General features: G+C 39.1%; 1 protein-coding gene across 1 annotated transcript in view; it reads left to right on the forward strand.

Annotated features, from left to right (window-relative positions):
• LOC107555285 (AT-rich interactive domain-containing protein 1B-like) overlaps positions 1-22,471 on the forward strand; it is a 105,639-nt gene that overhangs the window by 71,367 nt on the left and 11,801 nt on the right. The window contains exons 5-9 of the mRNA XM_016238039.1: positions 2,409-2,652; positions 4,437-4,526; positions 7,081-7,251; positions 19,018-19,354; positions 21,383-21,523. Of these exons, the coding sequence (XP_016093525.1) occupies positions 2,409-2,652; positions 4,437-4,526; positions 7,081-7,251; positions 19,018-19,354; positions 21,383-21,523 (983 nt within the window). The remainder of the gene's footprint in view (positions 1-2,408; positions 2,653-4,436; positions 4,527-7,080; positions 7,252-19,017; positions 19,355-21,382; positions 21,524-22,471) is intronic.

Raw genomic sequence — 22,471 nt, forward strand, 5'->3', positions numbered from 1 at the left:
TCGAGACCGATATATGGTATTGTATAAAGCTGAGCATATGTTCCTCTTCATCCTCAACTAGGTCATCAACATTAAGCCTGCAATGTGAAGTTAGTCTCTTCTGAAGACCGTTGGAGTTTCCATCACAATCATTCATTGCGCTCCATGAGCCGCAGTGCTCGAGCTGGAACCACTGGCTCATGTGATGTGGAATTTAAGGCCTCATTGGAAAAAAATGTTTCCATAGTCTTTCAGCACCACTTGGCCTGATGTACTACACGGCAAAGGAAATCAGTTTTATTTTTTCCTTATTTGGCATGGTGCTTATTATTAGTTACAGAAAATTGGTGGTATTTCTGATGGCTTGTATTCTCAGTGTTGCAGTATTGATAATTGAGATTCGACACCCGGCAGCTCGTCAAAAGCTCGTCAAACAGCCACTGTACCACTCTAGTTCTTTTGCTGTAATCCAGGCCAGGAGTCGTCACCTCAGCAATTGGAAATAGGGGTGTAACGATTCATCGATATGGATCGATAATCGAAACGATGTCTGACGATACAATGCATCGATGCCACGCGTAAAATATCGATATCTGTAGTATAAATAGGCATTGTTATTTTGGCACTGTACACATTTTCACATAATGTCCGTCTCGTTCAAACTCACGTATCAGGACTCAATATAAGGACTGCCCGAAGGCACAAGGTGAGCATAAAAGACACTCGGGATTGTTTGCAGAACAGTCGAGCGCTGTGTGAAAAGTTTTCTGCGCACATATCTGAAGCGCAGACAGCCGCGTCTAGACTGCATGAATACTAAATTGAGCTCTCTTCAGGGGCGCGGGAAGATGTTTTCGGTTGGGGGTGCTGTGTGTGTCCGTGTTGGAGGGTGGGGGGGCGCTAGCGTCACGTGTTCATGAGGATTAGACTAATCATCCCATATAGAAAACATCACAAGTAAAATTAATCATGTTTATAAAGATAAGCATGGGTTTATTATAGCCCACTTACAATTTACATTTCAGAGATCATTACAAATAAATTATTAAATGCTAAAACTGAATAAATTTAAATGAACAAACTTGGCGTTGCATTTGCAACCATGTGAAAACAGGGGGTGCTGCAGCCCCCTCAGCACCCCTACTTCCCGCGTCCCTGGCTCTCTTCTTCTTTTTTGTGCATGGATGAATAAATACAGACAAAATTACTTCAAAATGCGCATTTTGGCGAATATCCTAGTAAACACAGTCGGTTAGGCGTATGTCTTAACATAAACAGTTGAGAAAGAAAAGGCATGTGTATGAGTAGTTAAATCCGTGCATTCGTTCTTCAAGTGAAAGCAAACTAATAATAAATCTAATGCCGTCATAAATCTAAAGAAAAATACAAGTGCTCACTGCTCCTGATAACCTTTGTAACATCAAAATGATTAATCTATATTTAATTTATACATTGAAGACTATGCACTTATTTTACATTTGATTATTACATTTCTGTAGCGTACCTGAAAATAGATTTTAGACTGAGCTGAAAAACCTGAAAAGCACTGTTTATTGAACTTGTGTCTTTGTATTTATTTTCTGCTATTGCTTGTAATTTGGTTATCTGTTGAAAAGATTTTTAGCACTGAGCCCATAGTAGCAGCCAGAATTTTTTTTTTCAATTGTTTATTTTCTTTATTATAAAAAAAAAAGTGTAGGCCTATTTTTTTTGTTGTGAATGTCCCAATTGAGGTACAGGATGTGAAAATTTCAGATAAATGTTCATGTTATGTATTTTGGTTGCATTTGTGAGTTAATAAAAATGTAGATGTTGTTTAAAATAGGTATACAATATCGATATATCGATCGATATACTCCTCTATCGAATCAAATCATAATCGTATCATAGAATTTTGTGAGGTATCGGCAAATATCGTATCGCTGGGTAAAAAATCGTATCGTGACGAACCATCCGATTTACACCCCTAATTGGAAACGAATTTCAGTTGCACGGTTGATTACGATTATTTGCAGACATGAACTTAGAGCCCGTTGGCATAACTCTGTTTCTGGCTGCATTCAAGATCAACTGTGGGGTAAAAAACTTAGACCGGCCCCCTAAGTGGTTATTTAAAGGATTTAGATCCGCACTGGTTCTAATTTTGGCAGCATACAACTTAGTATTAGTGCACTATGTTCAGATTGACCTACAGGTTTTTTTTTTTTTACAGGTTTGCTGCTTCAGAGCTGCTGTCATTTTGTCCATTCGTTTGCTTTCTCCCAAATTAGACATAGCATCAAGTCCATTAACAAGATACACTTTATATTACCCACTTCCAAAAGACATTCTTATATATTCTTATGAGGTTTTTGGCTCTTTTGGAATCGTGATAAATATGATAATGGTCCAATCTTCAACTCCCCTTTCTTGTGTTTTGTGTACATCAGGATCTGTCCGGCTCTATAGATGACCTCCCCACAGGAACAGAGGCGGGTCTCAGTTCGGCCGTCAGCGCTTCGGGTTCTACCAGTAGCCAGGGCGAGCAGAGTAACCCCGCCCAGTCACCCTTCTCACCCCACGCCTCGCCCCGAGTCCCCAGCATGCGCAGCGGGCCCTCGCCCTCACCGGTTGGATCACCTGTGGGTTCCAGCCAATCACGTTCTGGGCCCATATCACCTGCCAGTGGGCCAGGTAAAAGATTCTGTGTGAGATATAATTTTTTGATTTATTTTTTCATAAATATTTCAGGGGGAAACAGAATATTTATCTGTTGTTTCAGGGTCTGTTTTTATTTTGCTTAATTTATTTTAATCATTTGAAATATCTATTTATGTAATAACGTTTAAATTGTGTAAGATTATTTTGTAGTAGAGACCTGAATTTTCAGTAATATTAATAATCAATTTTCATTAAAATAATGATCAATTGATTGATTAATCATTACCGTTAACATTGAAAAATACACGTAGAGAACTCCAAATTTCATGTCCACATAGTAGCAACAGCTGCAACAATCTGAATATAGGGCTTTAATATAGGTACACACAATAACAAAAATGAAAAATATAAATTTTGGAGCAACGTAGAATGTCAAATTGATTAATCTTGAATCGTTAAATTTAATCGATTAAATTATTAATGCCTATTCTGAATAAATTCATTCATTCATTCATTCAAATTTTTGTTTATTGTAGTTATAAGAATTCTTTTTATTTGTATGACCAAATAATTTTACATTTATTAATCAAAATATATTATTTAATTATTATTTGTTATTTCATTTCTGCATTTTCTGCCTAAGCCCACTGTGCATGTTTGTGTTTGCTGACATTTCTTCGAATAAATCTGCTGAAAATTAGCTGCTGAAATCACTTTAAATACAGACTGAATTTCTCTCCAATTAGGCACATATTCTTAATTCTCTGTTGTGAATATTTTGGGAAAAAATATTATTGTTATGCTAACTTCGACGTACCCATTAGCTACAGCCTTCACATGTGTGTCATTTAATCCTGGCACCGTGGAGCAGTCGGAGGGCGAGGTGTTTGAGCTCCAGACAGCAGGATTCAAGCTGACTTTAAAACAAGTCACTCCATCATTAAAATAGTTTTGAAAGTCTGTTAGCAGTTTGGAGTCACTTTGACACAATTACTGTCCTGCTGTGCGCTGCATTGTTAGCCAGGCTTCTTTGATAGCCGGGCTGCAGAGGGCGTTGTGCAGCTGAAACGGCTGTTTTTCCTTTCCGTTCTGAATGTCACTAACAAGGTCCACAGGAGAGCGTTTACCCCGCTGCACACAAAATCCCTACTGGGAGCACCGGTGGCCATTAGCCGCATACAGGGCTGGCCCTGACATGTGATCTGTGTGCCATTACTAGAGGATGAATAACAACGCGCTTACAAATATACACGTTCTGTACATACAAGCACACAAAGTTGCTCCTGGGAGAGAAACAATGAGCCTTAAACACCTCCCATGGGACGTGCGGTTAGAGATTCTGCCCTCTAGGCTAATTTATCTGATATTTATCATGAAAAGTAGCTTTCATATGAGACCATTAGCTGCGTTTGTGGTTTTGTGCATGTGCACTGCAAAAACATCTTTTTTCTTAATCAGTATTTTTGTCTTGCTTCCCAATCTAAACGTCCTTAAAACAAGATAAAGATGTTAAGATAATTTTTCAGAGAATATGTATTTTTGATTTTTTTTTTTAGACCTGCAGTAAATCTTACAAAATGACAATATAATTTAAATTTATATAATTAAATAACAAAAAAATGTATAAGTAGTATTTCATTAAATAAAAAACATTAAAAACAGAATCTGACAACAACTCTTAGTATCTTCATAGAATTGTACATGTCAATATTTAGATATTTTACCGGTAAACAAAAATACTGATTAAGGAAATAATGTTTGTACAGTGAAAGACTGTGGGTTTGTGCACACGCTCGTTTTTTTTTCCCCACACACAGGTACACAGATGGCCCCTCAGACCACAGGGAATGTTCCAGACGTGGGCTCCCATTCCACTCACAGTCAGTCGCCCATGTCTCAGGAGAGAGGTGAGTTGATTTCCCGCAGTAACATTACGGCTCACACTGCCTCTATGTACAGCCAGCAGGAATAGGAGAGTTTTAGTGAACATCTGACAGCTGTATTTTTCATCTGTCCCGTGTAATGTGCATCAGTTTGTGTTCGTTTTCCAGCAGAGTCAGTTCAGATGAAGGAACTCAATTATATGATGTGTATCAATGTATGTTCTTCCTCCATGGACAGTGTGATGCTGCAAAACCGTTTTCCATGAGTAAACAAAAACTATTAAAACATTTTGCAGTTGTCAGTTCTTCTCACCAATGCAAGTGTGATCACATTTAGGTTGACCTACTCCAGAAGGTCAACATGAAATTAAATCTGACCTTATTTACATTCTTATTGTGCACAATTGATCACTGTACCTACTACCTAATCTTCTATCAAAATGTAAATGTAGGTTGATCCGCCTCTGAAACACACTGAATGTGTGCATTAAATGTTAACCAGTACATTACAGCAATGATAACAAATAAAGGTTTTAGCCTTCAGCCTCCAGGTCCAGGTCCAAAACGTTGTTGGCAAAAAGTGCAGTCCTTCACAATCCATTGCAAACTTATATTCAGGTCTGGCTTCATGATGATGTTTAATGATCAAACACTTGAGTAAACAAATGAAAAAAGACTTTTGAATTAATGAAACTGTTGCCTATTCATCAAGTGCACTTTCATCCCATTCAGTTTCAGACCTTTAAAAAAATTACATATATATATATATACAGGGCCTAAAATTAACACTCGCCAAGCGCCAAATGTGAGTAAAAATCGGCTTTGGTGAGTATATGAAACTGTCAGTCGCCAGATGGCCGGTAACATTTTTATAAATTCTAACAGTGCAATGTTGTGAGAACATAAACGTGAACGACACTCCGTACAGTTGACGGGTCAGTGCTGCTTCATCGAAAAAGTTTTAGCCTTTGCAGTGTAAATATTCAAGAGCTAGAACACGAGAAAGGACACGCGTTACTCTCGCGCTGTATGAGAAGTTTAAACATCCGAAACCCCGGCCTGAAAGTCATTTTGAGCTCTGAGCTCTGAGTCTTGAGCTCTGCTTCCTTCCTGCGCTTAAACAGACAAATTAACACAAAATTGTCAAAAATGTCCATCTCGGTGAGTATCCTAGTAAAGTAGTCGGTTCTTATGTGAACATGAACAGCTGAGAAAGAAACCGGACACGAGCAGCGTGCAACGCAATGTGTCAAAAGACGACAGAACCCAATATAATCAGTGATATTGTCTCCACAGGATGCGACACGACAAATCCCCGAAAGTAAACGGATTCCCCGTTCTGTTTTCTGAAATATTCCAAGCACTTTGCAACGGGCGCTTTGTCGCATCCATTGTTGACAACTTCAAGCTGCTGCGGTGTCAAAGTGATAGACACAGAATTCCTGCTGTTGTCTGCGTTTTTAATGTTGATCAAAGAAAATAGGACAAAGAAAAAAACAATCACTCACTGCTCTTGAACTTTAAAAAAGATATATAGCCTATGTTATTTGATTAGCATAATTTATTAAATTTCTGCAGGCTACCTGAAAATCACTGTTAGACCTGCCTGAAATGCACGTTTCCATTTGTATCTTTGTTGTATAGTAGGCTATTTTGTGCTATTTACTAGTCTTTAAAAATGTAGCCTATTAAATTTATGTTGGTTAAGCTAGTAGTTTTAGCAGGCATCGAAACTGGAATCAAGGATTGTGATTTTTTGCTATTATCTAAAAAATTTTATTTTTTTCCCGTGGCTGGTAAAAAATAGTTCTGGCCGGTAAATTTCCTTAAGTCACCGGCCAATGGCAGGTCTGGCAAAAAGTTAGTTTTAGGCCCTGTATATATGTATATATATATACATACATACACACACACAAAAATTAAATAAAATACAATTGTAGACAGTGTACATTCAGTACAATTGTTTAGCAGCAGTGTTCTCCACAAAGGCTAGAAAAGGTTGCCAAGCAGTAAAGAATCTCTTATTTGACCCTTTCATAAAGCATCTGAGCTTTTCCGATTGTATGTTATACATAACATCCTTAATCCAGTGTCTATATGTTGGAGGCGAAGAGTCTTTGCATTTATACAAAATTAGCCTCCTGGGTCTGCTTAGATTATAGTCTCGAGTAACAACTCCAAATATTGTTGTATAGAGTGGCAGGAGCTTGTTTACATTTAGGAGAACACGTGTAGGGTCCACATCACTTTTAATCTTTGCCAGCCTGTCCGTCGACCAATGAAGACGAAGTACAATTTTAAACTTAACAATTGTGTGTCTAAGACTAATAGAAGATGATTGTGTTCTCCTAATTGTTTCCTGCCAAATATTATCTGATATTTGATCCTCCATTTCTTTATGATTTATGACTAAATTTAATAAATAAATATCAGCTGAGGAATTTCAGTGGTCAAACAAGTTGTGACGAAACATGTTATTTATTAAACAATCATTAAAAATGACTAATGCCTAATTTTTCTTTGAATTGACAGATGAGTTAACCAGTTGTTTTAACCATTACCTTCTATCTCTTTTTAGGATTTGCACCTAACATGCAGCGCAATGTACCTGGTCCCCAGTTTGTAGGCCAGCAGCCGGGACCTTCTATGTCTCCACACTCCTGTCCCACTGGCCCTATGCACCATAGTGTGGGCTCCTATCAGCTGAGCCCCTCTTATGGGCCCCAGAGTGGCCAGTATGGTCCTTCAGGTAACATGGAAGGATGTTTCTTCTAGTTTTCTTGTGTGAATTTTTTTATGCTCCAAATTGTTATAACAAAACACTGCAGAACTATAGACCCCTCACTCACTCTTGAGTTGTTCCAAACCATTTCGACTTCTATTAATGGCATTAATAACTTTGAAGGCCCATTCACACCGCGGATGATAACTATAACGATAGCAATAAAGTTTTTTAAATCATTCTAATTCTATGAGATGTTGACACAACTACAACAACACAGACGAACGATATTGTTGTAATCAGTTTCAGAACTATTTTTTTCCAGCTGAAGAATGATAAAAACAACCAATGAGAATCCACCCAGCTTCAAAAAGCTTGAGCGTTTAAAGCGACAGACAACTAAACTACATGCACACTTATAATAAACAGAAAGTTATTGTCTGTTGGTGTGGATGCTAATATTATTGTTCAATTCAATTCAAGTTTATTTGTATAGCACTTTTCACGATACAAATCGTTGCTAAGCAACTTTACAGCCAATTAAGTTTCTACAATATTTAGTGGTAGCTTATCAGTGGTGACTGTCAGTTAATGTACATATGGCAGAAATGTATGGAAAAATCAATTAAAGACGTAATCAAACAGACGATGAACACTATTAACAGCAATTATTATTATATGATGCAATCAAACTTATAGCAAAATGTGGTAGTTCTGTAAGTTGTTTTAGGGTCGGCATCATCTCTTCTCAGGTGTTCTGGATCCAGACTGAAGCTTGTGTAAATCCTAGTTACCACGGGATATCAGTCCCGTGGCAGAAACAGAGAGCTCCTATGTTTATGTTCAGTTATTTTACAAACCCAATTCCATAAAAGTTGGGACACTGTACAAATTGTTAGTAAAAAAGGAATGGAATAATTTACAAATCTCATAAACTTATATTTTATTCACAATAGAATATAGATAACATATCAAATGTTGAAAGTGAGACATTTTGAAATGTCATGCCAAATATTGGCTCATTTTGGATTTCATGAGCGCTACACATTCCAAAAAAGTTGGGACAGGTAGCAATAAGAGGCCGGAAAAGTTAAATGTACATATAAGGAACAGCTGGAGGACCAATTTGCAACTTATTAGGTCAATTGGCAACATGATTGGGTATAAAAAGAGCCTCTCAGAGTGGCAGTGTCTCTCAGAAGTCAAGATGGGCAGAGGATCACCAATTCCCCCAATGCTGCGGCGAAAAATAGTGGAGCAATATCAGAAAGGAGTTTCTCAGAGAAAAATTGCAAAGAGTTTGAAGTTATCATCATCTACAGTGCATAATATCATCCAAAGATTCAGAGAATCTGGAACAATCTCTGTGCGTAAGGGTCAAGGCCGGAAAACCATACTGGATGCCCGTGATCTTCGGGCCCTTAGACGGCACTGCATCACATACAGGAATGCTACTGTAATGGAAATCACAACATGGGCTCAGGAATACTTCCAGAAAACATTGTCGGTGAACACAATCCACCGTGCCATTCGCCGTTGCCGGCTAAAACTCTATAGGTCAAAAAAGAAGCCATATCTAAACATGATCCAGAAGCGCAGGCGTTTTCTCTGGGCCAAGGCTCATTTAAAATGGACTGTGGCAAAGTGGAAAACTGTTCTGTGGTCAGACGAATCAAAATTTGAAGTTCTTTTTGGAAAACTGGGACGCCGTGTCATCCGGACTAAAGAGGACAAGGACAACCCAAGTTGTTATCAGCGCTCCGTTCAGAAGCCTGCATCTCTGATGGTATGGGGTTGCATGAGTGCGTGTGGCATGGGCAGCTTACACATCTGGAAAGGCACCATCAATGCTGAAAGGTATATCCAAGTTCTAGAACAACATATGCTCCCATCCAGACGTCGTCTCTTTCAGGGAAGACCTTGCATTTTCCAACATGACAATGCCAGACCACATACTGCATCAATTACAACATCATGGCTGCGTAGAAGGATCCGGGTACTGAAATGGCCAGCCTGCAGTCCAGATCTTTCACCCATAGAAAACATTTGGTGCATCATAAAGAGGAAGATGCGGCAAAGAAGACCTAAGACAGTTGAGCAACTAGAAGCCTGTATTAGACAAGAATGGGACAACATTCCTATTCTTAAACTTGAGCAACTTGTCTCCTCAGTCCCCAGACGTTTGCAGACTGTTATCAAAAGAAGAGGGGATGCCACACAGTGGTAAACATGGCCTTGTCCCAACTTTTTTGAGATGTGTTGATGCCATGAAATTTAAAATCAACTTATTTTTCCCTTAAAATGATACATTTTCTCAGTTTAAACATTTGATATGTCATCTATGTTGTATTCTGAATATTGAAATTTGAAACTTCCACATCATTGCATTCTGTTTTTATTCACAATTTGTACAGTGTCCCAACTTTTTTGGAATCGGGTTTGTATCTTATAAATATAAAAAAAAAACATACAGGCATATGTTTTGCTTTCATAACTTGAATAGGCTCATTCATAACTGCATTCTGATAGGCTTCATCAAGCAGTGAATGATTTTTTGAAAAGTCTTTGTTGCCAAGTGAGTAAAACAACAATCGATATCGTAGACAATAAATACCACACACCCCTAAAATAAAGTAGACCTGAAGATGCTTTATTTATTGAGTCTTTATTTATCAATAATCTGTCCATCCATCTATCTTCTGAAGCCAATGGAAGAGGAACGAAGTGATTTTTTTAGGTTTTCAAGGAAAGACGTCTATAGATTCATATTGTAAAAATATTATCTTTATATTTTGTCATATTTTGTTTAATGTTCTGTTGTTTTCAGCATGTGTAGGGACAATCGAGTGGAGCTGTAGCATCATCCATGTGTAGATGTATATGTAGCAGAATTGTTTTTTTCTTACTTTTTCATTTCTGTGATCTCTATTTTTTTTAGCTTCCACAGAAAAAAAAGTGAAGGGTTCGGTGGAAATGGTCTCACTGCTGTCTCAAGAGGGTGTGGATGAAGAGGATGCGCAGCAGGGGACGAGTTCACTTTAATAAGACACGCCCACCACTGTCAATCTTTGTCACATCATCAACACTTGAGCTGAACAACATATCTGTCACGAATCCGGTCCCCGTAACTCCTCCCGCTCACCACCAGAGGTCCCCTTCACCACACAGACTGTATCACCCTTTCACCCCGGACTACATTTCCCATGATCCATTTCACACTACACTGATTTGAATTTTTTCTTAAAGTAATTTTCAGATGCAAGGGGGGAAAAAAACGGGATAAACACAAGCATGAAACTTGCAAATAAAATAATCTGATATATAGTCAAGTCACCTTTATTTATATAGCGCTTTTAACAATACAGATTGTGACAAAGCAACTGAACAGTATTAATTAGGAAAATAGTGTCAATAATGCAAAATGACAATAGTAAACACTCATTTTTCAGTTAAAGACAGTTCATCATTGAATTCAGTGATGTCAACATCCAGCTCAGTTTAAATAATATCTTTGCAATCATGTCAACGATATCGCTGGAAATGAAGTGTCCCCAACTAAGCAAGCCAGAGGCGACAGCGGCAAGGAACCAAAACTCCATCGGTGACAGAATGGAGAAAAAACCTTGGGAGAAACCAGGCTCAGTCGGGGGGCCAGTTCTCCTCTGACCAGACGAACCAGCAGTACGGAAAAATCAATATAAGACGTAATAAAACAGACGATGAATAATATTAACAGCAATTATTATATGATGCAATCAAACTTATAGCAAAATGTGGTAGTTCTGTATGTTGTTTCAGGGTTGGCATCATCTGAGGTCCTCTGAGGGGTTGCATCTTCTCTTCTCAGGTGTTCTGGATCCAGACTGAAGCTTGTGTGAATCCTAGTTACCACGGGATGTTAATCCCGTGGCAAAAGACAGAGAAACAAATACAAACATAATTAGCGTAGCTGCTGTTCCAACCAAGCAAAAATGATTTGTTTAACCCAAACTAATGAATAATAATGTGCATTTGATTAGATATAACTGCAGTAAAAGATTATGACTGCAGTAAAAGATTATGAGATGCATTATTTGAATGCTTGGCCAAAGAGATGTGTCTTTAATCTAGATTTAAACAGAGAGAGTGTGTCTGAACCCCGAACGGTATCAGGAAGGCTATTCCAGAGTTTGGGAGCCAAATGCGAAAAAGCTCTACCTCCTTTAGTGGACTTTGCTATCCTAGGTACTACCAAAAGTCCAGAGTTTTGTGACCTTAGGGAGCGTGATGGATTGTAGCGTGGTAGAAGACTAGTTAGGTATGCAGGAGCTAACCCATTAAGGGCCTTATAGGCACGTAATAATATTTTGTAACTGATACGGAACTTAACAGGTAGCCAGTGCAGAGTCTGTAAAATTGGGGTAATATGATCATATTTTCTTGACCTGGTAAGGACTCTAGCCGCTGCATTTTGGACTACCTGTAGCTTGTTTATTGAAGATGCAGGACAACCACCTAGAAGTGCATTACAATAGTCCAGTCTAGAGGTCATGAATGCATGAACTAGCTTTTCTGCATCAGAAACAGGTAACATGTTTCGTAACTTGGCAATGTTTCATAGATGGAAGAATGCTGTTTTTGTAACATGGGAAATATTAATTAAATTGCTATTTAATATAACACCCAGATTTTTGACTGTAGAGGAAGTAACAGTACATCCGTCTAGTTGCAAATTGTAATCCAAGAGATTCTGTGTACTGTTTTTTGGTCCAATAAGTAATATCTCTGTCTTATCCGAATTTAATAGGAGAAAATTATTGGTCATCTTTTACATTTTTAACACACTCTGTTAGCTTAGATAATTTAGAAGTTTCATCTGGTCTTGTTGAGATATATAGTTGAGTATCATCCGCACAACAGTGGAAACTAATCCCGTATTTTCTAATAATATTACCAAGGGGCAACATGTGAATTGAAAATAGCAGAGGACCTAGGACAGATCATTGTGGCACTCCATACTTTACTGGTGATAATTGAGATGACTCCCCATTTAAATGTACAAAGTTGTAGCGATCGGATCGAATAATACAACAAATTATTGTTGTAGTTTAATGATAGTTATATTGTTATATGTTTTTAGTTATTGTTCTTGGTGTGAATGGGCCTTTACTGCTGTGAAACACAAAAATAACTTTTAAGAATGCTGCACTTTCCGCTCTTTAGTGACAAGGGGCTGTCATGCTCAAAAAAGCACTATAAAAGTAGTGGTCCATACGTCTTGTGCAAGTCAAGTCACCTTTATTTCTATACCGCACAGATTGTGACAAACAAGCTTCACAGAGAAAAGAGCAGAATCAATTATGGAAGCTCAACTATGGAAACAACTCAGATTCTGCCTTAAAATAGCTGTAAAAGACTGTAGTGTTATTATTTAGCTAAAGTCAGTTCAGTGTTGGTTTAGATCAATAACAATGTTCAGTTCTCCTCTGGCCTAAGTGAACGAAATGCGGTGTGATATTGATCGAGGTACATCACAGCGGCATTTGGTGGGAAAGCGTTGTAGTCTGTTCAGCAGGTTGGAAAACATAAAGGTAGAGCTGCAGGTTAGCCAATAGGAAGATGACTGGACTATCAGTGGCCTTAAGCACTATGAATGTTCTTCTCGATAAAACTGCACATACTGTAGGTCCCAGCTGGTCCTGGCTTGACCCTATGGCTGGCTGTAGGGATCTGTGCTAAGGGCTCATCAAGTCGCAGAGGTCTCGCTGAGCATCTGTCCTGAGGGCCTGTCTCGTTGGAGTCTTCACTGTCCATGAAAGGCTGTGTTGTGGTTGTTCATCATCCATCATCTGGTCCGGATACGGGCCGGATCAGGCTGACTACAGTAACCTCGGGATAAGCGAGAAACAGACAAACTAACATAAGATGCCATTCTTCTTATGATATAACGCGTACATTTGGTGTTATGGGAGGTGTTCCTGGCTCTGGTTGTAGCCAAACAATCCCTTAAGAGATTTGAATTATAGAAATGTGATAGTGTGTACAGTAATGTGTATGCTAGGTTAAAGGATGGGTCTTTAATCTAGATTGGAACTGACAGTGTCTGCCTCCTGAACAATGCTAGGAACACTGTTACAGAGTTTGGGTGCTAAATAGGAAAATAATCTACCACCTGCTTGATTTTGATATATTAGGAATTTTAAGAATTTTGAGAACACAATGGACATTCAGGGCTTCATGTAGACTATATTCACTGTATTGCAAGTCTACTGAAGTCATGCGATAGCTTTTTGTGAGGAACAGACAAAAAAAATTGCCCTCTGCTATACCTTTCAAATCGAATTTTTGTCATCACTTTAACATTCATGCATGGTTTGTTGCGACCGATCAAACATGCAAGAACCATATCACGTCAGTTAAGCCTAGATATTTCTAATAGAGTAAATTTTTTTTTTTTGGCGAATTAATACTTAGTGTCTGTTATTGTTTCAGCTGTGTGCGTCTGTGAAAGAGACCCCATTAACAGGGCTCAGCAGCAATTCATCATGAATGTTATGGCGTGCTGGTGTAATAAATGAATAGCTGCAAAGCGTGCCTTTATAATTTCATGGCCTCCACTCTGCCTGATTGATAGTCCCTGTTGTCCTGTACTCTCATTCAAATGACTGACAGCTGGCTCAAGACAACAGGGGTGCAGCATGCTGCTGCTGTTGCAGGCCTGACACTGACTGAGCTACAGCGGCAGTCAACCACAGAATTGTTTACACAGATTGATAGGATCCATGAATAAATGCCACAGTCAATTCATCGTTTGGAACAACATAAAATGTAGCATTTTATTGTTTCCTGAAGTCTACTTACAATACAAACATTCATAATTATGTTTTCTTTTTTTGACAATTTTCCACTCTCTCTGACTCATACACTTATCTCATACATCTTGTTTTACATGGATTAATTTTGGTGCCCATATTAACAGGTAACAGGTTTCACACTGCATTCATCAGTAGAGTGGTGCTGCATGACAGAAGTAGCACTGCAAGTATAGTTTCAGCACTGGGACTAGTTTTGCTGCGCATTAAGCCCAAAGTTAGTCTCAGCCTCAGTCGTCACGCCCATGGACTGTTGGCTGAACATCTGATGCATATGGCACACAAAATTGGAAACAATTGAACAAATGAATTATACAGGATTTCCGGGAGACGTGTGTCGCGTTCTTTAACATTCTGCCTGAAAACAAAGATGCCGTGATGCCAAACCCCTTCATGGAAGTAGAAATCCGTCATGTTTACAACTGTGACGATGAGCACTTAACATTTTCAGATTTTCGGATCTGCTGGATTTTCAAAAGTATAACGGATAAGCTGGATTTTCAAAAGTATGTGAAATATGTAAAGTTTGCGCATAGACTATTTAAAATACGTCCAAGAGTTTTACACACCAGTCTGTTATTGTTGGGACATTTCCACGCCCCTAAACATGACGCGGCACAAAACGAAACCTGATTGGTTGGTTTATCTGTCAATCATATGGCCTCTTGGGCCGTCCTTGGCCATTCAAAGCGGCCGAGGTTCCCAGAGTCTACTGAAGTCATGCGATAGCTTTTTGTGAGGAACAGACAAAAAAAATTGCCCTCTGCTATACCTTTCAAATCGAATTTTTGTCATCACTTTAACATTCATGCATGGTTTGTTGCGACCGATCAAACATGCAAGAACCATATCACGTCAGTTAAGCCTAGATATTTCTAATAGAGTAAATTTTTTTTTTTTGGCGAATTAATACTTAGTGTCTGTTATTGTTTCAGCTGTGTGCGTCTGTGAAAGAGACCCCATTAACAGGGCTCAGCAGCAATTCATCATGAATGTTATGGCGTGCTGGTGTAATAAATGAATAGCTGCAAAGCGTGCCTTTATAATTTCATGGCCTCCACTCTGCCTGATTGATAGTCCCTGTTGTCCTGTACTCTCATTCAAATGACTGACAGCTGGCTCAAGACAACAGGGGTGCAGCATGCTGCTGCTGTTGCAGGCCTGACACTGACTGAGCTACAGCGGCAGTCAACCACAGAATTGTTTACACAGATTGATAGGATCCATGAATAAATGCCACAGTCAATTCATCGTTTGGAACAACATAAAATGTAGCATTTTATTGTTTCCTGAAGTCTACTTACAATACAAACATTCATAATTATGTTTTCTTTTTTTGACAATTTTCCACTCTCTCTGACTCATACACTTATCTCATACATCTTGTTTTACATGGATTAATTTTGGTGCCCATATTAACAGGTAACAGGTTTCACACTGCATTCATCAGTAGAGTGGTGCTGCATGACAGAAGTAGCACTGCAAGTATAGTTTCAGCACTGGGACTAGTTTTGCTGCGCATTAAGCCCAAAGTTAGTCTCAGCCTCAGTCGTCACGCCCATGGACTGTTGGCTGAACATCTGATGCATATGGCACACAAAATTGGAAACAATTGAACAAATGAATTATACAGGATTTCCGGGAGACGTGTGTCGCGTTCTTTAACATTCTGCCTGAAAACAAAGATGCCGTGATGCCAAACCCCTTCATGGAAGTAGAAATCCGTCATGTTTACAACTGTGACGATGAGCACTTAACATTTTCAGATTTTCGGATCTGCTGGATTTTCAAAAGTATAACGGATAAGCTGGATTTTCAAAAGTATGTGAAATATGTAAAGTTTGCGCATAGACTATTTAAAATACGTCCAAGAGTTTTACACACCAGTCTGTTATTGTTGGGACATTTCCACGCCCCTAAACATGACGCGGCACAAAACGAAACCTGATTGGTTGGTTTATCTGTCAATCATATGGCCTCTTGGGCCGTCCTTGGCCATTCAAAGCGGCCGAGGTTCCCAGACCTTCTGCCGTCAGTCTGAAGGTCTGGCTACGCGAGACTAGCCCAAAGTATACTTCGGCCATTCGTGTTCCACAATGGTCCGCTCACTTGTCCGCATGACGTAATTTTCATCATCAGGCGTGTCCGCAGGTGCGGTGCGAGGTGAATGTTGAGACAGAAAGAATCCACTAGGTGGTACTACTCATGTTGAACTCGTTTGTCTACGCTCATCCACAGTTGAGGATACTTTGACATGTAGACATGTAAAAATGTCTCACTAGCTGACCCAAAACAACTATTTTGATCAAAAAGAGAGTTGTCTCACCTGCCGACTGTTTTTGATGAAATCTCGCCCTCTTCTGTTGGAGGTCTGACACATATGGCAGAGAGTCTTAAAAGTCTTTAAGTTTTAAGGTGGACAATGGCTTGTTGCTTCTTCAGAAGCTCATTGGTCACTGCCGTGGCCAAATGATCGTCCCACCAAATGAACATTAATTTTGAATGAGACAGAAGTTGATTTCAAGTCAGTAAGGCCATTAACTCAGCAGGGAGTTGAGTCATTGCAGCTGTTAAGGCTCCCCTGCTGAGATCTGATTCTCCATCAACTATGTAAATGAGGCTTATGATTGAAAATCTGCTGAAAAATCAGCTGGCATAAACATTGACCGCCATGCAGTGCATTCAGAAAGTATTTTTTACATTTGTTTTCCCACATCAATCTCCAAACCCCAAATAATGACAATGAAATGCCTTTTTGTGATAACTTTGCAAAATTATTACAAAGAGAAAACTGAGAATATCACATTGCATACACCGTTCTTATTTGAAGTACTTTTTGAAGCGATTACAACCTCAAGTCTTTGTGGTTATGAGGCGACAAGCTTTGCACACCTGGATTTGGGGTTTTCTGTCATTCTTCACTGAAGATCCTCTCAAGCTCTCTCAGGTTGGATGGAGACCATCGATGAACAGCCTTTTTCAGGTTGCTTGAGAGATGTACGATTTGGTTGGTTGTTCCTAAGCCCTCTTGTCTCGTCTGTGTGGTTAGTGTCATTGTCCTGTTAGAGGGTGAACCTTCGAAATAAAAGCATTTTAGCATAAGACTGGGCTTATGAAGAATTTAAAGTGTATTTGATCTGCAGAGTTTCAAACGAGCAAGGAAAATCCCCTTTTCCGTGATATATTCCCTTTAAACAGAGAATTGTCTTTGACTCGAAGCTTAGTTGTTGATGTGAATTGAGTCGAAGGCAGGGAAAGTGGGAAACCTTTGAGTCCTGTTGTGTCAGAACAAGCTTTGGCATTTTGTGTAGCTGAATTATAGAAACATGGGGGTCATTGAAACAAGGTGAGATACACATCTTTTTAACTCACAGTAGGCATCAAATTGTGTTCCCATGTCCCAAACCCTCTGTCATCTATGCATCGCTCACAGCACTGTCAGAAGGGCAGCCGGCTGCATCCTTCACATTCATGGCACCTTTCCCTATTTTTCACCTGAGGGAATGTTGGGATTAACAGGGCTGGAGGAAAGTCACCACAGAGTGTCTGACAGCAGTACGGCATTTCTGTGTAATTGGCATTGCTCCAGGTCCACGTCTACATCCTTGCAGGCTGGAGTGCCTGTCCTCCCCACCGTGAAGGAGCTTGTTAAGGGTCTCGATTCAGTGTAACTACAGAATGGGGGCAAAAAGCCAGCATCCCCCAACCTGCTTCATGTGATTTTGGAATACATTTTTAGTCCTTTTTTTACACTGGGAAAGAGGAAAACATGCCAAGACTCTCTGATTTCCACGGGGAACTCTTGAAACCCAAATGAGCCAGAGATCTCAACGTTTCGACAGCTTGAAGAGTGGAAATCCCAGTTCTAATTGTGACTGAAATGCTGCTTGGCAAACTCTTCTTGCCAAGCGGCGATCTGGGCACGATTAAATTTATGCCCATTATGCACATCAGCACATTAGACGGAACTTCACGTGGTGAACATGATGTCTCGTCCCCTGAGAAACTTAATGTCCAGTGGGTGTCAGGCTGAATGTCCTCAGACGGTTGCTCTTGAAACATGTCTTGAGGAGACATACTTCATTAACAACGGCCTTTCTGATGGCCTGCTGGGGCTTTGGTCCCACACTAGTTTTGAAGAATGTCAATTTGGCTGAAATCTGTCCAGACTTCACTGTCTTCCAGTGCTCTCCCACAAAGTCTGATAATTTGACTGCCTGAGAAGGAACAGAGAACGAAAAGTATGCAGAATTTAAACTTGCCTTCATAAGTCAACATGAGATCGAAATGGACCCCATTTACTTTTTTCAAAAATGAACATTCTGTCATTATTTACGCACTCTCATGTTGTTTCAAATGTGTATTACGTTCTTCTGTTGAATGCAAAATGAGAGAATTGTATGAATATCCATTACATTGTGACTTACTTTATGAAGCTCCCAAGAGTGTCAACATAAAACTACATATGGCTGAATATTTTTCAAGTATTCCAATCAGGTTTTTTTTTCTTCAAATATTTAAGCAATTTTGACTGTAAAATTGTGACTACCATCCATGTTCTCCTTTTGCACCATATAGTACATCAAAATATGCAATACAATATAATACAATACAATACAATCCATTCATTAAGGGATTCAAACTCTAAATTGGCCAAAATCAAGATTTGACAATTGAGAAACATTGCAACATAGATGACATTATAAATGCTATTTCTGGGTTAAGATTGTTTGGAAACACACACAGGATGTTTTTTTCACCTCCTAGAGGAAGCAAATATGATGGAGAGGAGCAGAGTGCAGGGGTCTTGAGACATGTTTTGTTAGAAAGTTGAACTATTTTTAACTCTTAAAGGGGTCATGCATTTTTGAATTTTCTAATGTTTCCTGAATTGCACTTATAATGTTATTAGGGCTTTTACATGAGTCTTCTTTATCTCTAGGTAACTACCCACGCCCTTCTAACTATGGCGGAGCACCAGGTGCCAACTACAGTGGCCCCGGCCCAGGCAACAGTCTTGGCATGAATGCCAGCAGTCCAATGCACGGGCAGGGTCCAGGGCAACCCTGTGGCTCTATGACCACGGCTCGAGGACCAGGGCATGCAGCTGGCGGCCGGCCGTACCCAGCAGGCTCCAGCAGTGTGGCTCCAACGTCTCCCAACATGCCTCAGTCTGCTGGCCCTGGGATGGGTCCACCTCCTCCCAACGTCAGTCGCAAGCCCCAAGAGAGTGGCCCTACATCTGCCCAGCAGAACCCAGTCCCCTCTGGACAGCCCAGGTAAATCAGAGCCATAATTATGTGCCCTCCTGCTTGTTTGGTCTAGGATGCATAAATAGTTAAAGGGATAGTTCAACCAAAAATTTATTCGCTCTCATGTTGTTCTATACTAGTATGGTTTTCTTTCTCCTGTGAAACACAAATGAAGGTGTTTTGAAGAATGTTGGTAACCGAACAGATTTGGTTACCATTGACTACCATTGAAATCACGATCACTGAGACAGTTCTCAAAATATCTTCTTTTATGTTCCAGAGAAGAAACAGTCATACAGGTTTATTTTTTTGTGTAAAGTATCCTAAAACATGAAGATACATTTTTTTTTCTTTTTTGGCTTAAGAGTAAATTAATTCCATTTGGGGAAATCTGGTCGGTAATGAAAAAAAACTCAAACCAAATAAAGTGTTTTTTTTTTTTTTTTGGACAAATACAATCAATATAATTCAGGGTTCTCCATTTAGATTGTTAGAGCCAATACTGATTTCTTGTCACCTAATACCGATTCTGTTTCTGTTTTAAGTTTTTATCAGTAGCTTTATCATAACCAATTATGTAAGCTCTCTGCTCACGGTCACTGTTAATTGAATTAAAATAATGCCAGCTGTTGCCTAGATCTTGTTGTTTGACAAAAACACTGTAGTTTGGTTAACTTGGTAAACAGATAAACAAACAGAAATTATTCATTATGTATTCAAAAAACAAATGTTTTCATAAAAACAAGCAAGCAATTGATATTAAATACAACCATGACACATTAAATACAGGCGTAATCAAACTTAATATGACCGTTTTGTTTATTTATCCATTATTTCATGTTTAATTATTACTATTCATTGCAATTTGTCATTTAAGAATTAATTAAAATGTCTAAATACTGCATGATGGCATTCCCCACCTTTTCATTGGAGGTTGGTAATATTGATTTCTCTTTTATTTGTTTTCAATGAGGGGAACATGTTCTCATGTGAGGCAAGAGTGGAGAGAGAACAGCAAATGTGTATGGACTGATTTTGTTCCACTGTTAAAGGGATAGTTCACTAAAAAAATTGAATTTATGTAATTTTTTGGCCACACTGACGTTGTTCCAAACCCATATGAGTTTCTTTCTTCTGTTGAGCATAAAAGAAGATATTTTGAAGAATGTGGGAAACCAAACAGTTGATGGTTCCTAGTGATTTCCATAGGATGAAAAAATACAGGTTAATTGTGATCCATACTGGAAAGAATCTCATACAGATTTTGAACTTTTTTGGATGAACTGTCCATTTAATGACATTTGTGACCCTGGACCACAAAACCAGTCTTAAGTCGCTGGGGTATATTTGTAGCAATAGCCAAAAAAACATTGTATGGGTCAAAATTATCGATTTTTCTTTTATGCCAAAAATCATTAGGATATTAAGTAAAGATCATGTTCCATGAAGATATTTTGTAAATTTATCAAATATATCAAAACTTAATTTTTGATTAGTAATACGAGTTGCTAAGAACTTCATTTGGACAACTTTAAAGGCGATTTTCTCAGTATTTAGATTTTTTTTGCACCCTTAGATTCCAGATTTTCAAATAGTTGTATCTCGGCCAAATATTGTCCTATCCTAACAAAACCATACATCAATGGAAAGCTTATTTATTCAGCTGTCAGATGTACAAATACATCATGATGTACAAATCTAAATGTCAACAAATTGACCCTTATGACTGACTGGTTTTGTTGTCCAGGGTCACATTTATTCAGATTAACTCACATTATTATTAAGTTGTCATATTCACCATACCTTCCTGAAGCATCATGATTCAGAATGGTCCCCCTTTGTAACTTTTATGCATGTTCAATATGTCATTTTGCCTATGCCTCACTGGTTGGCTACTACTCAACAGTCTATTTGGCAATATGTCGCCAAATAATGCTGAAGGTGGCATTTGGGACAGGGCCAAACATGGAATTACTCAGTACACCTTTGAGTTGTCATTTCTGTTGAAAGTGAACAGGCACCAAGGAGACTGTTATGCTCTTCCCCCTGCTTCAGGCCTCCCTTTGGCAGGTCCCCTGTATACCTCGGCCTGGCTGGGCCCGGGGGACGGCCAGCCTCCTTCCCTATCCCTCACCCCCATCACCCTCACTACAGTTCTGGGCAAGGCCAGGGGCAGCCTCATGCTGAGCTGTATGGGTAGGTTCAAGCTCGGAACTCTGGCTGGATGGCTTTGCTCTGCTTGAATCTGCTCGCATCCGCTAGAAACAACACAAGCCAAGCGCTCTGCATTCGCCTCTCCTTTTTCCTCCACCATGGCTGTGTTGTACTCTTGAGCATTTAAGAAAGTTAATCCTAGTTTTTACACAGACAGGAGAAGCATCCTTTGGAGAGAACGTTCAGTAGGTTGGACATTTCCATGTCTTTAAAAGCATGCAGCAACCATACATCTTAACTGAACAGCTGGCCTCTGTTGATCTGAAATCTAAAATTGGCACATTTACAAGCACATCGTGTCACAGGTTTGACGTCATATCTGCCAAAACGGCACTGGTTCTCACATATGTTGAGAAATGGAGAATAGGAGCTGTTGCAGAAGGGAATATTTTCATTGAATAATGACTTAAATTTTGGTCTGTTTTCACATGAAGTTATCAAATGAAAAAGTCACAAGACGTAGATAGCAGAAAAGAGCTGTGAAGATGTTTCAAAAATGTGCTTGCATCTTCCATGAAAAATATATCAGCATATGAGTTTGGAGCAACATGGACTGATTTTTGTGTGTACTTGTCCTTTAAGATATAATCAAACTGAAACTCTTTTTATTGAAACAGCAGCTCTCGTGTTCGACAGTGTGTGTGTGTGTGTGTGTGTGTGTGTAAATGTTTGTCTCCAAACTAAGTTTGTTTAGCCCACTTATTTCCTGTTTTCTGGATTTAAAAGTGGACTTGGATCGTATTTTGTTCTTAGATTGAAATTGAGTAGTGTAAACACTTCAAGTGTGCTTTGGGTCACACCCATTTTAATGATCGCATAACGCCATATACTCTAATTAAAATGAATAATTGTGCAACCCAAGTTCAGTTTTAGTTAGAGTTCAGGTGTGATCCGCAGATATCCGTCGGAGAAAATGTTTTCATACGTGAA

This window comes from Sinocyclocheilus grahami, unplaced genomic scaffold (genome assembly GCF_001515645.1).
Source record: "Sinocyclocheilus grahami isolate Dianchi unplaced genomic scaffold, SAMN03320097.WGS_v1.1 scaffold530.1, whole genome shotgun sequence".
NCBI lineage: Eukaryota > Metazoa > Chordata > Actinopteri > Cypriniformes > Cyprinidae > Sinocyclocheilus > Sinocyclocheilus grahami.